This window comes from Microtus pennsylvanicus, chromosome 3, assembly GCF_037038515.1.
Source record: "Microtus pennsylvanicus isolate mMicPen1 chromosome 3, mMicPen1.hap1, whole genome shotgun sequence".
Taxonomy (NCBI): domain Eukaryota; kingdom Metazoa; phylum Chordata; class Mammalia; order Rodentia; family Cricetidae; genus Microtus; species Microtus pennsylvanicus.
Genome location: NC_134581.1, coordinates 43,611,372 through 43,629,149, shown reverse-complemented (window position 1 = coordinate 43,629,149; position 17,778 = coordinate 43,611,372). Strand labels below are relative to the sequence as shown.

The 17,778-nt window shown below is 40.0% G+C and overlaps 1 protein-coding gene across 2 annotated transcripts in view; it reads right to left on the bottom strand.

Annotated features, from left to right (window-relative positions):
- Nucleotides 1-753, bottom strand: part of Mlip (muscular LMNA interacting protein) — a 237,675-nt gene extending 236,922 nt beyond the window's left edge. For both annotated transcript variants that reach the window (XM_075965184.1, XM_075965191.1), the window contains exon 1: nt 563-753. In XM_075965184.1, the coding sequence (XP_075821299.1) occupies nt 563-631 (69 nt within the window). In that variant the 5' untranslated portion in view covers nt 632-753. The remainder of the gene's footprint in view (nt 1-562) is intronic.
- Nucleotides 754-17,778: the final 17,025 nt, after the last annotated feature.

Below are 17,778 nucleotides of genomic sequence, written 5' to 3'. Positions count from 1 at the left end.
CCCACCTAAACCCAGTAGGTGGACCAAGTGTAGCACGTTATACTGGGAAAAAGTATAAGTGACTACAGTTAACTGACAGTTAATTGCTTAGCATCCAAGTAATGCTGCTTTTATAACTTCTACAGCACAAAAAGAAAGAGATCCAAATTTTTATAATGAGTAAACTTTAACTTAAGTGCATAAAGCTCGGGCCATAAGATATTAAAATATTCAACAGCACTTTTCTGTTAATATTTGCCACATTCCCCCAGGAAACTGGCCTCTGAACACCAATCACTCTGTTTATCAACAAGCACAGTAAAGGCTCAGGGCAAAGAACTCCAGCTTTGAGAGTGGTGGGAGATGTCATTCAAATCAAGCTTGCCCATTTCCCAGTAATGAAACTTTCTGTAGAAGTTTATTACATCATTTTCAGGAAAACTAGAGGACTCATTAATGTCAAGATTATTGACCAGTTCAAAATGGAAACTGAGACAGGGTAACAACGTTTCTAATCTGTGACAGCTGCCCTTTCACCCTGCCAATTTTAAACTTGAGTTTGCTGAATCCCCGGGCATCTTACCGTCACTTTCTCCTCTAAATTCTTGCTCTTCTTTAGTGAGTTTCCTTGTTCATGTTTTTCAGATTCCATGCTGAAAGAATGAGAGAGAAGGGGAGAAAGAGAATGAAAGAGAGAGAGTGGTCCAGATTCGGTCTAGAAAATGATTTGCCATGCTTGCATGTTAGATAATGCCAGGCATTCCACGTTGTAAGAGCCCGGGACACTATCAGAAGCCCTGGCGATAATTTCTGGTTAGCTAGTGTTTCCATTTATAGATGTTCAAACCCCATAAACAGAGCACTGAAGAGAAGTCAGGCAGCTGGCCCTAGATAATGATAAATGTCACTAAACATGAAAGCAACCCTTCAGCAGGAGAATATCCAACAAGTTTGCTTCCCTGAACACAGAAAGATGCTCATAACAGGCAGTTTTGCCACAGATTTCATCAACTGGAACAGAGTAAAATATACTCCAGAACCCATCTTTATAAATCAATTTCAAAGGACAAATGTGATGGTCATAGAACAAACAAATCCTTTCAGAGTCCAGTTTTCATCCTAGAAGTGCAGACACACATGCTTCCCTCTGTAAATAAAACGAAACAACTAGAATGCCTTTAAGAGAGAAAGAGCAAATGACCAATCAAACGCGGAAAGACACACAATGTGGGAAGTCAAGTGGTATTGCCAGGGTCCTTCTCTGAAATCTTGACAAACTATGTTTGGAAATACCATGAGATAAAGCTGGTATTTCCCTTCACAAAGGCCAGTGTTGGCCCTTCTTATCTCAGCTCTTCCACTGGGAAGAAAGTTATGACAGAGGAGGCAAAATGCATTTTATCCAATGTGACAAATGTTTTCAGAGACCTTCAGAAAACATTATATGCCTTAAAGAAAGTTAATCGCATGCATTAGCTGTAAATAACTCCTATGCTTTGCAGCAAAACAGACTTGCGGATGGCATTTACAAAAATAAAAGTGTCTTTCAGAGTAAGTAAAAATGGTCTCTCTGGAGCTTACTTAGTCCCCATCCAGTTTCGACATCCATTTTAACAACGTTTTTTTACCGTCACTCTTTTTTTTTTTTAATTAGCTTTTCCTTCATTGACGAAGAAGGTACTTGAGGAAATAGGTTGGAAGACTCTGTCTGTCAGTGACTTCTTAGCTCTCTGTTGCTAGGCAAGGCTGCCCCAGAGTTTACTTCGCATCATGATGGAAGGGAGGACCGCAGGAGGGGTGCGTTCTGGAGGAAGGAAGCTGGTTCTGCTTCAGAGTGATCAATCCAGAAACTCCACACTGGAATTACTAGGGAAATAATTTTCCCTTTCGGCTCAACTCTGGTTCCAGGAAGAGAATCATACATGCTAGCTGCTATTCTAACAAGTTACAACATGATGCCTTAAAAAATTGTTACCTTGTGAGTTTCATATATTCAGAGGCAAATTGTTTAAAATGCATGTGAATTGAACTTCTAAAATATCTCTCGGAGGTGCGGGGGACATCATGAAGCAACCACAAAAGGAAAGTCCTGATTGGCATGCTCCCTGGATGCCCGAAGAAGAAACCAATGGCCATGAGGCAGAAAAACATGGCCTAGTGGTGTAGAGTCGACTAGGAGGGAAGGCTGACAAAAAGGGAATAGGGTCACCCAAGTCAAGCGGTACTTTGTTTTTATTTTATTTTATTATTTTTCATGATTAAATAATCTTCATTGCTGTTTCTGTTACATCTTAATCGAAATCAGATCCTCACACTCTGCTGGTAAACAAACCCTGCCCTGCCCAAGGTTCTTATGAGAAGAAACATAAAACACCAGGAACGTTGTCAGCCACACCTTCTTTCAGTCCCCAAAGCTCTCCCTGTGTGCCAGGAGCAGAAGGCGGCTGTGCCCACAGCCCTTCCTAGGTGCCTCCAACAGGTCTTCTTGGCCTCAGCCCCACAGGCCGCCAGATGCTCCGGGAAGGCTCGGAGATGGCTCTGCACACACCCACAAATGGCTCCGTTTGTGGACATGAGCAGATTTCCCAGGCCCCCGTGGACATCGCCATATTGGGTCCCTCAAGCGGTACTTTAAAATTAGTAATATAAAATTTAAAGACTCCTAGATTTCTGTGACCGACATAATCAAGATCTGGATTTTCTTGTAGTAACCCAAGTATTAACACCCTGTCTTACACTTATTGTACCTTATGTATTTCTTTAACATTTTCTACATAAAATCTCAATAAATTCTTAGAAATGAATCAAGGAAGATGTTATTATTATTACACCATTGTTGTGGGCTGTATTATATTCCCCTCCAAATTCACATGTTGAAGTCCTGACTCCCCGACACCCTAGAATATGTCAGCATAGGTAAATAAGATTAAATGACGTCATAAGATGGACCTTAATCCAGTTTATTTGGTGTCCATTATAAGGAAATTGGGACACAGGTCACCACAGACGAACAACAAAGTGAAACTCACCCCAATGGGTAGATAGCTTCTTCAAGAAAAGATATTTTAGAACTGACTCCAGCCTTCTAGTCTGCAGAATGGTGAGGGCACAAATTTCTGTTGTTCTAACCATGCAGCTAGTGGTATTTGTTCTTGACTCCCTAACAATTAAACCTATTTCAACAGTGACAAAGCCATCAGCAACACAGCTAGCAGCAACTGGCATCTGAGCTCCAACCGAAGCTCTTCACTAAACCACGGTGGACTGTAGCTTCTCTGAGCAGTTTCACCCTCGGCATGACCGGGTGAGTGGTGCCATACAGGGTTCTAGGTTTCCACCATTTATTCTATTTTCGAAAAATGTGTTTTAACACACTTTAGCTATGATTCAGGGACAAGAAATTTTCTTACATAAAATTATGCCCACACAGAGGTGGGCTCTCATCTAATTGCAGAGAGAGAGAGAGAGAGAGAGAGAGAGAGAGAGAGAGAGAGAGAGGGAGAGAGAGAGAGTCAGAGTCAATCCCAAAGGCATGAGGTCCTTCTCCTCTCCAGGAATATAGGAGCTGCTAATAATTACTGTGCAGAGATTTCTTTGATGGCATAGGTGCCCACACATTGCCCATCCTATCCTATATAACCTTTGCCCCATGTTCCTGTAAGTAACACAAATTAAAGCTACTGGTTCACCAAGCTAGACGAGTGAAATCACTTCTTTGGTTGGCCATTGATGCCCTATTAAAGTTGAGCAGACATTTCCTAGAAGAGTCTAGGAAAGTGAATCAAGAGTGGTGTAGTACATCTATACAATATACAGAAAAGTATTATTCTATACTAACAGGGAATGGAATGTTCATACAGACAACAACATGAAAGAACTCTGAAAAATACAATAAGTGAAAAAGCTAGTCATAGAACGCCTCTTATTATATGACTTACTTAAGAGTTCAGAATTGGTAATTCCGTAGAAACAGAGAAGATGTGTGATCTAGACACCATGGTGAGTGGTAGTTAATGGCTACAGCATTTCTCTTCGGGGTGATATAATATTCTGAAATCAGATACCGAAAATGAGATAACTCAGAAAACTCTGATGAATTTTAGGCACATAAGAAAATTGTGAATTTTAAAGTAAATCAAATATGCCTTAATAGAGTTCTTTATTTTTAAAGTTAACAAAAGAAAAATCCCTTTTTAAACTCAAAATTTCTGGGTTTTTTGCAATACAATGTGCATAATGGATCACTCCAAACAAGGAGCTGAAGCCTGTGAGGCAGAAGGACAAGCAAGCAGTCAACAGTGACACAGACAACCCTCAGCAAACAACTCTCTTCAGGACTCCGCCACCTCTCTTCACCCCTTCGCATCATTACCTTGGGCAAACTGGATGGCTGATGCCTGGTAATCTTAGCACTCAGGAGGGAGGATTGCTACAAGCTTGAAGCCAAACTGGCCTGTAGAACCAATGCAAGGCCAGTGAGAGCTACAGTGTGAAATCCTGTCTCACAATAAAAGAATAAAATGAAAAAAGAAAGAAAGAAAGAAAAGGAGATAGAAGAGAAAAGAAAGCCCCCCCCCAAAAAAAACACTCTTCTACTGAAGCCTCACAAGACCAAACACCCACAAGGCATGAAAACAAAGGTGGAGTTTCTAGACAAGAATGACCATTTGCACAGGAGGGCGTCAGCAACTTTCTCCATTGCATTCTTCCTGGTTAAAGAGCACAGCTACTAAGGTTTCTCTTCAAGACAATCAACATGCTATCGTGATTTACTATCATTCCACAGGGTCCATGCAGGACATGGGTCACAAATTCTCTCTCTGAGTCCAGTTAGAGGATGAGGAGACACATTTATTAAAGGACCAGGTAGGAGAACCTGTCTAAGAACCACACCAGGAGTCTACTTCTTGTGGCACCCAACAACCCATTGAAGATGAGCTCAGCTCCAGCACTGTGAACTGACATGGTTCAGAGTGCTCACTCCTCATCCGCCGCTGTTGCTCTTAACTCACTCTGTAAGACTGGTATAGAGAAGACTCTGATATATTGATTGGTTGGGACATGGGGAGGGTAGAGGAATTCAGAATGCTCACGCCTGATCCACCGCTGTTGCTCTTAACTCACTCTGTAAGACTGGTATAGAGAAGACTGATCCATTGGTTGATCAGGGCTTGGGGAGGGTAGAGGAGGCAGAGAAGAGCAGATGGCTCTGAACTCCCCCTGTTCATCTACCATGTGTTTAGCAGCTTGAACTCTCCAGCAGCAGCTCAGAGTATTCTTAGAATTGCCTTTGACTCTTCTTGCCTTCCCATCTAGTGAGAAGGCAAACACCAGGATGCTTCTAACCTCCTACCACCACTGCTGTGCATAGGGTACACTTTAAAGCTTGTCCACACCCAGCAGCGCAAAAAAAAAAAAAACAGTTATGACACACTCCCACAACTTGTGAAAAGATTACATCTGCAGAACTTCTGAAAGCTGAATTGATTAGTATATGATAAATTTATCTCATAACTGCCCAAAAAGTAAACCTCAAAATATCAGACTATAAAAATTATGATAATGATGACTCCACATTTTGTGCCTTTGTAATAACCACCTTCAAAAAAACTGCTTTTACTTAAATATAATTTTTTCCCTCAGATATTGTCTTTCTTCAGACTTTGGTACTGGGCCCCATTTTCTGATGAGTAGAGACAAAGCTTTTAGTCACTGTAAACGAAGAAACATATTCTTTATAAAAAGCACTTTTGAGCCGGGCGGTGGTGGCGCACGCCTTTAATCCCAGCACTCGGGAGGCAGAGGCAGGCGGATCTCTGGGAGTTCGAGGCCAGCCTGGTCTACAAGAGCTAGTTCCAGGACAGGAACCAAAAGCTACAGAGAAACCCTGTCTCGAAAAATCAAAAAAAAAAAAAAAAGCACTTTTGAGCCGGGTGGTGGTGGCTCACACCTTTAATCCCAGCACTTGGGAGGCAGAGGCAGGAGAATATCTGTGAGTTTGAGGCCAGCCTAGTCTACGGAGTGAGTTTTTTGACAGCCAAAGCAACACAAAGAAACCTTGTCTCAAAAAAACAAACTCAGTTTTGAGTTAGAGTATGTGTTTAGAATAGCAGAAAATATTTTAATGATAGCTGTTAGGGCCTTGGGAAAATGCTGCTTTATGTACATCTGGAAACTCCAATTATTTTTATCAAGATTATTGTGAAGTAAAAATATGAAGTCGTAAGAATGCTGAAACATAAATACTAGCAACTTTAAAAAACAATGATCCAGATATGAAGTTAAATTCACAGCTCCAGAGTCTATAAAAATGACTAGATCCATTAGAAATCAAAGTCTAGCATGTTCCACATGCCCAAACATTCCATACTTGACATATACCGTTTTCAGAGAGACTTGGATGCATTCTCTTCTGTTTATAGTGATGGTGCATGCTTGGGTAGATTGTTTTCTCTTGCATTTGCACTAGAATTATTTCCTTCCAGTCACTTTGAACACTAAATAATTCCCCTCTCTCTCTCTTTTTTTCTCTCCCCCGCCCCCACACACAAGCACACACACACTTACATGCACGCTCACACACACTGGTATTGGAGGATTGATGGCAACAAGCCAGATTAAACTGATGACACTTTGGGAAAGGGCCTTACACGAAATTGCAGTGAATGTTCCTACCCTCAGAGAGGAATTCTGATTAAAAATTTCCTGTGTCTTTGTGGCTTAATCAAAACAACCGAATTCAACACTAGCATTCACCCTCCCTTAAACCCAGGAGCTTAGCTGTCCTGATAGTGTTGACATGACGAATCACTTTGCCCCCAAAGTAACAACTCTGTGTCCTTCGAGACAGCGTGCCCAGGATATACTTTCAGTTTTATCAGTGCAAATTGAACCATGTTCCAGAGCAGCTTGCACTTACAAAAAGAATGCTTACCTTTCCACGGACTTGGAAGCAGCCTACAGGATGGTAATCTACCAGAGAGGTCACAGCCACATTCCCAAAGCAGCTGACCCTGTCAGTCTTTGGAAAATGCCTGTTTACTCTGTCACTAATACTGGATACCAGGCTCAAGAGACAGAAACTAAATTAAAGGAGTTAGGTATCCACCTCATCCGCTCTGGGACCACTTTTTAAAGACAATGGCTTCTGAGTTTTCCCAAATGACTTCTTCACGAGAATGTCCTAGCAATAGTGAAGGTTTGGAGCCAAGTGTTGGAAAGGTTTTCAATATGGCCAATTATCTACTTTTCACATACTTGTGAAACTTCTTCAGGCTGCCCTACAGGTGTGAGAAATAGAAAAGTAAAACGCCACCCAAATGAGTCCTATGTATGTTGAGTGGATTTTTAGAGGAAATTGAAGGTTCTGAAATGAAACGCCAATTATTCCCTGGAAAGAAAGCTAGATTTATACAACAGATGGCCAATAACGAGGCTGGACAACTTCCACAATCAGGAAGCATAAGTGACTGCTGCCCAACAGGAAAACGGTGCAGATAGAGTGCCCTCCTCTGCTCCTTCCTCAGTTCATGAGCTTTTTTCCCTGAACTGAGACCACGTTACCCACAAAACCACTAATTATGTTTTCAGCTTTATGCAGGGGATCTACACTGAACTCTTAGTCAGTTAGATGCTCCATTTAAATTATAACCTAAGAGACCCAGAATTGGAAAAACAAATCATTACCCGTGTTTTCAATTGTGTTTAGAATAAAAATCATCCAAGGCTGCCTTCATCAGCCCACACAGTCTACCACTGTAGTCTGCATTTATAATGCACAGAGCATGTTTAAAAGGAATAAATCACAACTGTATATTTGCATTTGGGATAACTCACCTGTCTACTGTCTTCAGTGGTTCTCACTAATTGGGATAATAGTTAATGGTCCTGTCAAATGAACAATGTCATTTTCAGGTATCATTGTTATTCTTTTTCAGCCAGTTCAATAACTTGATGCTTTTATTTAGAGATTAAAAGCTTCATCACAATGCTGGAACTGATAGCTTCTGAAGTTGGACACAGTCAGGAGCTTAGGTAGGAGTGGAGAGTATCCAGATTGTGAGTCACCAGTGCAGGCTGATGGCGAGAGTTTGTATTAATTACTTTTATATTGCTTTGGCAAAAATTCCATGATCAAGAAGACTTAAAGAAGGAAGAGTCCATTTTGGCTCTCAGTTCTAGAGGGATAAGAGGCCATCATGACAGAGATGTAGAGGACCAAGAGGCAGGCATGACAGGCATAGGGAAGCCAGGAGATCATATCTTTAACCATGAGCACAGAATAGAAAGAGCAGTCTGGAAGTGGAACAAGGCTATAGGTAGAAGGAGCTGTGGGCCTGCTTTTCATCGCACTCGGCTCCCGGCTGCCTGGCTAGCTTATGCCCTGAAATAATTACACAGAAACTGTATTCTTTTAAACACTGCTTGGCCCATTAGCTCTAGCCTCTTACTGGCTAATTCTCACATCTTGACTAACCCATTTCTAATAATCTGTGTAGCACCATGAGGTGGTGGCTTACCAGGAAGAATCTTAACCTGCATCCATTTTGGAGAGGAGAGCTATAGCATGTGACTCACTTCCCTTCTTCCCAGCATTCTGTTCTGTCTACTCCACCCACCTACCTATGTTCTGACCTATCAGGCCAAGCAGTTTTCTTTATTAATTAACCAATGAAAGCAACAGATAAATAGAAGACCCACCTACATCAGATATATATATATATATATATATATATATATATATATATATATATATATATAATCTCTCAAAATTCACCTTGGTGATGAGCTTCCTCTACTATGGCCATAACTTCTAAACTTCCCCAAACAGTATTACCAGTTGGGCACTAAATGATCAAATATAAAAGCAAACGGGGGACTTTTCTCATTCAAACCACTTATAGCTATACTAGAAGTGCAAGTGATATACATGAAGAATGCCAAGAAACCTATCCTGGTAGGGATGGTGATGTGACCCTACATAGATGCTGGACTGTAGCTGGATTGTCATGGTACTTGCTAATGAAGGTGTTATTTGGCAGAGGCAGTTAATCTCACATGGAAGCCTTCTAAAAATTCAAACCCTGTCTTGAAAAACCAAAAGAAGAAAGAAAAAAATCAAGTCCTTGACCACAACTCAGATCTACAAAGTCAGAATCTGCAATTTAGTGAGATACTCTGGTCATATGTATGAGCATTAAAGTTTGAAAAGCATATGCTAGGCATGGAAGCACACACCTTTAATCCCAGTACCTGGAAAGCCGAGGCAGGTGGATCTCTGTGAGTTTGAAGCCAGCCTGGTGTACAAGAGTTACATGACAGACAGAGCTGTTGCACAGAGAAACCCTGTCTTGGAAAAAAGTTTAAAAAGAATTTATGAAACTGCTTTGGGAGTGGATAAAGATATTGAAAGGAGAATTCAGGTGGAAAGACAAATGACAGCCAAACTATGTGCTATGTACATGAGTAATGGCAAGGACAAGTGGCAGATTTATGAACACATATGAAAGCTGTGGCTGTCACCATCAGAAACAATAAAAATAAACCACTTGGCTATTGACTTTGACGCAGCTACTCTGCTAAATGATCATTTCAAAGCTTTCCCATTCAATGCCGAACAGCTCCATCATTTCACAAATGAGAATACTGAGATGTATGTTGCATACTTTTCCAAATCCTCACTGACAGAAAAGGGCAGAGCTGAGACTCCAAACTACTCACTTCTGAGCCAGTGCTCTCTATCCGCTCTAACCCCCAGGGCTCCATATCCAGTCCACAGACAGCACAGGACGGCAAGTCCCTCAGATGAGCAACCCACACAAGCCATGTCCTGTTCTTCCCTCCTCCTCCAGATCCTGTTCCTGGTGGAATCGGGAGAGAAGACTGACAATTCTTCTTCGTCTTGTGAGTATATAATTATTTTTAAAGTATTTTTATCAATTAAATGATGTGAGAGTCCCCTCTGTGTGCTGTGATTACCATTAATGAATAAAGAAAACTGGCTTGGCCTGATAGGGTAGAACAGAGCTAGGCAGGGAAAACTAAAGTGAATGCTGGGAGAAAGAAGGGAGGAGTTAGTGAGAAGCCATATAGCCCCACTGGACACAGATGCCAGAACTTTATCTGGTAAGCCACAGCCATGTGGCAATAAACAGGTTACTAGAAAAGGGTTAAATTAATAAGATAGAGCTAAGGGGCCAAGCAGTATTTTAAACAATACAGTTTCTGTGTGATTATTTCAGGTCTGAGAAGCCAGGAACCAACAAGCAACTTCCCCACAAAAATTAAATTTGTATATAATATAGAAAATTTGGAAAAACCCACAAGGATACAAAAAGAAACAGTCATGTGAACAGCCACAACTCAAGTACATGACAGTTAATATTGAGGCCTAATTCTTTCCAGACCGATTTGAATATTCATGCCTTTTCATGTATACTGCCTTGTCACCTACACTTTTGCTGGCCAGTGTGTCATGAAGAATCTCCTCTACCATTCGTACTTTTATCCATCAATGTGTTCTCTCTCATAAAAGCATCCTGGCTTTCAACTATTCTATATACATCTTTATGTGACAGTGTAGTGAGTGTGAGTGGGTACAGATCATGAAGCTAGAAAGAGACTCATGAGGTAGAAAGAGGCTTTACAGAAGGGAGGAAGTGATTAGAAAGAGGATAATATGAAACTGAGAAAAGAAATGGGGGTGGAAGGTCACAAGTAAAGAGGGATCAGGGAGATGGGGACAATGTAGGCATGTGGGAGTGGCTAGGAAGAAGCAACCAAAACTAAGCATGTGTGAAAATGCTATAACAAACCTGTGACTTCCATATGCTAATTAAAAGTAAAGTAATTTTTAAATGCCTTTTATGAGATGTAGAAGTGTATGCCTACAATACCAACACTCAGAGCCTGAGCCTGAGGGTACACAAGTTGGAGGGTAGTCTAAGCTACAGAGTGAAACTTTATCTCAAAAATCAAACAAAAACGATGTGGTAATGCATGTCTTTACACACATCCTTAAAAACACATGAAAGCAAAGGCATCTTATTTACTTGTGGAATATTCCTTTACACTGTGTGAATATATATCACTGTGACTGGTTTAAAAAAGAAGCTGACTGGACAATAGCTGGACAGAATGAGCTTAGGTAGGAGAGCCAGACTAAGGACACTGAGAAGAATAAGGGAGGAGTCAGAGGAGTCACCAGCCAGACACAGAGAGGAAATAGGAGGTGGAAGATGAAAGAGCGATAATGGCAGAATGTAGATTAATGTAAATGAGTTAATTTAAATTGTAAGAGATAGCTAGTAGCAAGCCAAAGCTATTGGCCAAGCATTTGTAACTAATATTAAGCTTCTTTGTGGTTATTTGGTAGTGAAATGCTAGGTCATAGAAAAACTCTACATATGGCATTCCAACATGGGGCTGTAACTTCCACATAAGGCCTAACAATGTTTTAAAAAAGATTGTAAGCACACAAAAACAAAGCCAAACACAACTTTCTCATAACTGCCTTTTCTTGGATAGGCCTGATACTAAGGACAAACACTGGTAAGGCTCCTTTAAGAATGGCTTCCTTGGTTTGGTATTATTGAGTGCAGTTCTTTGAAGAGGTCCAGCTATAGGACATTTAAATGGGGTTTATGAACAGCACACTACTTGATGGCATAGACCCAACATCTTCCCAGAGCTGGGGCAGTCATAAAAATGTATGTAGTTTTAAAGTAATAAAGTACTTAAGGGGTACAGTCATAAAAATGTATATAGTTTTAAGGTAATAAAGTATTTAAAAGGGGAGAAAAGTAATATAAAAGAAAAAAGGCACATAAACGTGGAAAATACACAGAGAGTTTGGATCCTGTATGTTATTGTGTTGTCTTTAAATTTTTTGGCTGATAGATTAAACCAACCTATATATTTTAAAAATATATTAGACTTCAAAATGGAAGTCAAAAGGTTTGTTGCTTGGGGGAGAGGTTATAATTTTATTTCCATAGAAAAGGAGAAGCTGTGGGTTTATTGTAGGTTAAAGATGATCAAATTTGATTGAGGAAGACCCCTTGAAAATCCTGACTACAGTCATAAGGAAATAAACCTAGAAAAACCACAAAACATATAACATATATTTTACCTGATCAAACATAAAACAAAAAAAATCATCTTTAACTTGTAGCTGGGCCTTAAAGTCTTCCTCAAAGGAGGGGGTGCTGAGGTGTGACACAGACACCAGAATCCAATGAAAAGGAAAGGGCAGAGTCGCTTATTTAACAATGGGGGAAAACTTACATATCCTCCCAGACCCCAGGCATTCCATTCCGTTGACATTGCATGGTAGCCCCTCATTGGCTAGGTACAATCAAGAAAGACCTCTGACAGTGCCTGTTGAGAGGCCCTCAGACAACATCATATGGTCACCCCTCATTTGCATGATCAGGACTTCTGACACCACCTGTTACTAGACCCTAAAACACCTTAAAATAATATTCTACAATATTTCCCCCTTTTTGTCTAAACAAGAATAAATGAAAGGTTTTAACTTTAACATAATAAGACTTACACAATAAAAACAATTATTAAATAAAGACTACAATCACAATGTAATGAATTCCAGTTAATTTGTATCTGGCAAATTAAAAGAAAATAATTCATTATCTATCCTATCTTATTAAAACTAAAGTTTTATACCTAATTTACTCTCTATTACAATAAGAAAAAAATGCAACTATAACTATCTAGTCTTCAACTCCATCAAAGACCCAAGAAGGATAATATTATTGGGGTAAACGAAAGGTGTGTTGCAAACAACTTCCAAAAAAAATTTAGCAATGACAGTCCTGGACAGTCACCCAAAGTTCCTTTGCAATGTTGGGACATCCATGTTCATCCTAAAGGCCCTAGTATCTGGAAGAATTTTAATAAAGCAGAAAATTTGAAAGACTGTCCCACCTATATTGGAAGCTTGTCAGTCACTTTCATCTGTGCCCTGCAGAATGTCTGGCAGTTTCTTCTGTGAAGCAGAAATTTTAAAGAACTGTTCTCCTACCCTTTGCATGCCTTAAGAGCCTGGAAGGCCAGGTCAGAAACCTGTAGGTAGTAGGCTTGATGGCCAATCTGTGCCTGATGATGGGATGAACAAAGTTACCTCATCCAGTGAGCATGTCAAGGGTCACTGGAACATTCATTAAGAGGTTCATCTGTGCTTGATCTTCTGCTTGACCACTGTAAGCTGATTTCCAGCTAAGAAAGGTGGCCAGCTCCAGCACAGCTTTAAGGAAGAGTTTGGCTATGGGGGTGGGAATCCAGGTCTGTTTAATGGCATTTTGTCCCAGGTTGACTGGGAAGGAAGGTTTTTGCTGGCCTTTGAGGCTTGAGACAGGTGGCTGCAGTGGCTGGGAGTCCTACCACAGCACAGGGAATTTCTGCTTACAAGGGTTGGTGACAGGGGTTATGACAATTCACTCCAAGGATATTGCAGTGGAGATGGAGCCTCCCATGGCAGGAATGGAGCTGCCTGGGAAGCAGCATTGTGTAGTCTTTACTGTGGCTGCACTGTCCATGCAGGCCCCTTGGGACCTGAACTCTCTGTCTCCCCTTCATTAGACATAGAGAGATCAGACATAGGAGGGGTGGAGGTGAAGGGGAGGGAGACAATAGTCAACAGGGATGGGAAATTGTGTAACAGGAAAAAAATATGTCCCTTCCTAACTGGAGGAGCAGACAAATCTGACAGACAACACAAAAGAAGGAAAGGATGGGGGTCCCAACACTTACTTGTTAAAGGAACAGAGAGGCTTTTTCACAGAAAATACACCATATTGGAGGCACTGCCTAGCACTGCAAGTGAGGAGGGGGAGAAGACTCGAACCTGTTCTGGACAAAACACAAAAATTACAGTCACAATGAAAAACAAAAGGACTCTGACCAGGCAAGCTCAAAACCTATGCTAGCTGTCCCTGTTCCAGGTGCCAGATATAACTGGGCCCTAATGTGTTCCTTGGGGGAGAGGGTGAGAAGCCACAACATCAACCAACATAGATATTGGGAGTCCAGTGAAAGGGATAGGGCAGACTTGTTCATTTAACAACCGGGGAAAACATATACCGTTCCAGCAGCCAAGCATTCCAATCCATTTGCATTACATGGTCACCCCTCATTGGCTAGACACAATCAAGACTTTCTGACAATGCTTGATGCTGGGCCCTAACACACCTTGAAATAATATTTTACAACATTAACTGACTTATGTGCACCACATATTCCATACTTGTATGCATGTTACCTTTAAAAGTTTTTGTGCTTTCAGAACAAGGGAACCAGACACCAATGAAAATGGATGGCCCAGGTGATCCAGCATCTCAGAATGCCTCTGCTGGGGTCCCCTCGGAAGTCTGCATCCAGAACAGCTTCAAGGCTGCTGGCTAAAATGATCCAGCCCCACAAACTACTCCAGCCAAGACCTAATAATCATCCTGATTTTCTCAAAGTTCCCCCAAAAATAACACAAACAATACTAAGTAGCCTAGAGAACAGTATTACATTCCCAAAAGATGGATTATGGATGTTTATTATCATTTGAGGGGGTTGGCTACAAATTATTATTGGTCTTAGTAAAAAAAAAGGGAAGAACTAAACAAAAGAGCTAAATTCAAATATCTCTTTCTGAAGGAAAAAAAAGAGAAATAAGATAGAAATGATAGGCGAAAGGGAAAGATTATTGAATCTACTTTAATCAAAAAAACAACTATTAATCTCAAAATATTCTACATTTTGATATATTGTTAGAAGTTTGAAGTTAATTTTGATATACTGTATTATGTTTCTACTCTTGTTAAGATACTGTGTTTCTGTAGCTCATTTAAAAATGTAATGTATAATCTAAAATGAGGATTAATAGTCATCTATAATAGTCAAACTTATAGTCATATTAGCTTTGTTTTCAGGTTATACAGAGATATATTTAAATAGATAGATGGTCTTCAAACACTTCCAAGACCTACAGAATATGACATTTAATATGTTTAATAACCTAAGGTTTTTTATGACAGTGAGACATATCTGCTTCTGCTAGTACCAATTTACCTCAAAAGAAGATGATGACATCAAAGAATCTCTGTATGGAGTTTTCTTTCCTTATGACACAAGTTAGCCATTTAGTCAATAAACTGCACTTGCCTCAATTGCTGACAGTATACTGTCCAAACTGGACCCACAGAATGCAAAAGAAAGCAATTGTCAAGCTTTGCCAAGACAGGGTAGGACAGTTCTTTAAAATTTCCTGCTTCTCAGAAAAGTCTGTCAGATATACTAGGCCTATAGGCCAAAGATGAATATCCCAACATTACAAAAGAACTTTGGTTGACTGTCTAGGCAGCCAGATGTCCCTGTCATTAGGTAACATTACATACTTCTGGGGTCTTTGATTGAGTTAAAGACTAAATATTTAGACTTAAAGTTTTCTGGAGTTATGATAAGAGCAAATTAGGTATGAAATGCTAGACTCACAATGAAAAGGTAAGTAATAGAATATTTTGTCTAAATTTGCCAAATAAAAATGGACTAGATTTTGTAACTTTATAATAAATTTTAATTGTTACTTTATAATTGTCTTTGTTGTATATAATTTTACTATGTTAAAGTTAAAGCCTTCCTTTTTAATTAGACAAAAAGGGGAAAAGTGAAATATTCCTTTACACTGTGTGATTATATGTCACTCTGATTGGTTTAAAAAAGAAGCTGACTAGCCAATAGCTGGACAGAATAAGGTTAAGCAGTAGAACCAGACTAAGGACATTAGGAAGAAAAAGGACGGAGTCAGAGGAGTCACCAGCCAGGCATGAAGAGGAACACAGGAGGTGCAAGATGAAAGAGTCGCAATGCCACATAGCAGAATGTGCATTAATATAAACAGGTTATATTAAGTTGTAAGAGTTAGTTAGTAACAAGCCTGAGCTGTAGGCCAAGCATTTTATAATTAATATTAATCCTCTTTGTGGTTATTTGGGAGTGACTTCTGGGATACAGAAAAAACCCTGCCTATATTTACTTTCACTTGATTATAAGTAACAGAAAGTTGGCTGGGAACAAAATCCCATATTGATAACTAAAAGAACATCACACAGCACTCACCAGCCCTCAGGAAGGCTGGAAGCAGCAACAACAAATGACCCTAGAGTTTTTCTCTGGAGTCTCCTGAGTTCCTGAAGTTTTAGGTTTTCTTTTCTTTCTTTCTTTTTCCTGTATGTTTCTCTTTATTTGTGTGTGTATACATTATTTCTTATTTTTCTGAAGTTTTGATTCCTTTCTACTAGGGAGACAAGACATGGTGATTTGCATCCCCCTTACCTTGACTCATGCATACAAATAGACCTGCTTTCTCTGAATTCACAAACATAAATTCCCGGGAGAAAGAATGCAATTTGCTGAGCTTCAGTGAGATGTCCATCATGATCCAATCTATGAGTGGGGCAGGTGGAGAGGGAGGAGACAGATAGACAGGGTTAGGGACTCTCAACGCAAGGGAATAGAGGAAAAAAGAGGAAGTGGGTCAACTAGAAACCAGGAAAAGGAAAGCAAAGTGAGTGGAATATGCAACCAAATATGTTTAAGTCTTAACAGATTTTCTTCTGCTTTCTTTTCTCTCTTTGCATTTACTAATACTCTCCTAGTATTTCTGTTGCAGGGATGAAACACCAGCTTTGTGTTTACTATACTGATTGTTATATAACTGTAGGGGTGGGAAACATTTTACTTTGCAATTTAGTGAATGAAGCACTAGTCAGGGAATGTGCCACTGGCACCAGCATTCCCATTCACAGGAACTCTGGGCTGTTTTTATATTTTCACATTCCAGGAAACTTATGCATATGAGTATTTCTCTATTTTAAATTATTTAATTGAAGTTGACTTCCCAGTGCTCAGTTTTACCACACTAAAGAAAAGAAACATCTTTCAAGTTGTAGATAAGTGTTACTGAATTACTGAATTTCTTTCCAGTGACGTTACATAAAGTGTCCTTTACACACACATAAAAAAAATATTGCATTTAATAATTCCCATAGTGGAAATGAGGTAATGAGAACACTTATCAGCATCCTGAGCTAATATGAATACACATACAGTTTCTTCTCCAGCTACAGAGGCTGAATCACCACGCATGAGTGTCAAGCCTTCTTCCTCAGCACCATTCTCCATGCATCCAGAAAACACTGACTGACCACCTAACAAGGAAACAATAACTCTTGAAAATTCAGAAATAAATTGACACAGGTACCTGGTACTTACCCTAACAGGGACTGTGACACACTATGTGGAAGAGAGGTGTCTGTCCAGATGGCAGCATACACACAGAAAGACATCACTGCATCCTACCCTCAAGGCAGTACACACAGCAGGCTTTTCTGCCAGTCTTGTTCAAACACCCAAGTCAGAAAAGCCCAAGGAATAAAGTGGGGAGTGATCTGAACATATTTCAGCCCTGAAACCAGGCCGACAAAGCACGATCTGTTCCTGCTTAACTGAAACAATGACTGAAGATCCAAGATGATGAATGAGGTGCTTTTCTGGAGATACTCAAACATATCAAGGCATGTGCTCAGCTATCACGTGGGGAGCAGAGAATGTCTGCAGGTGGTACATTTTCATTCTCCACCTCCATATATACATATACATACATACATACATACATACATACATACATACATACATATGTCCATCTCTCTTATCTTTTTCTCTCTCATTCAATTCATTCAAATAAATGTTGCTCCCAGTGTGAGAAGCTCATTGAGGCATAATTTAGAATTA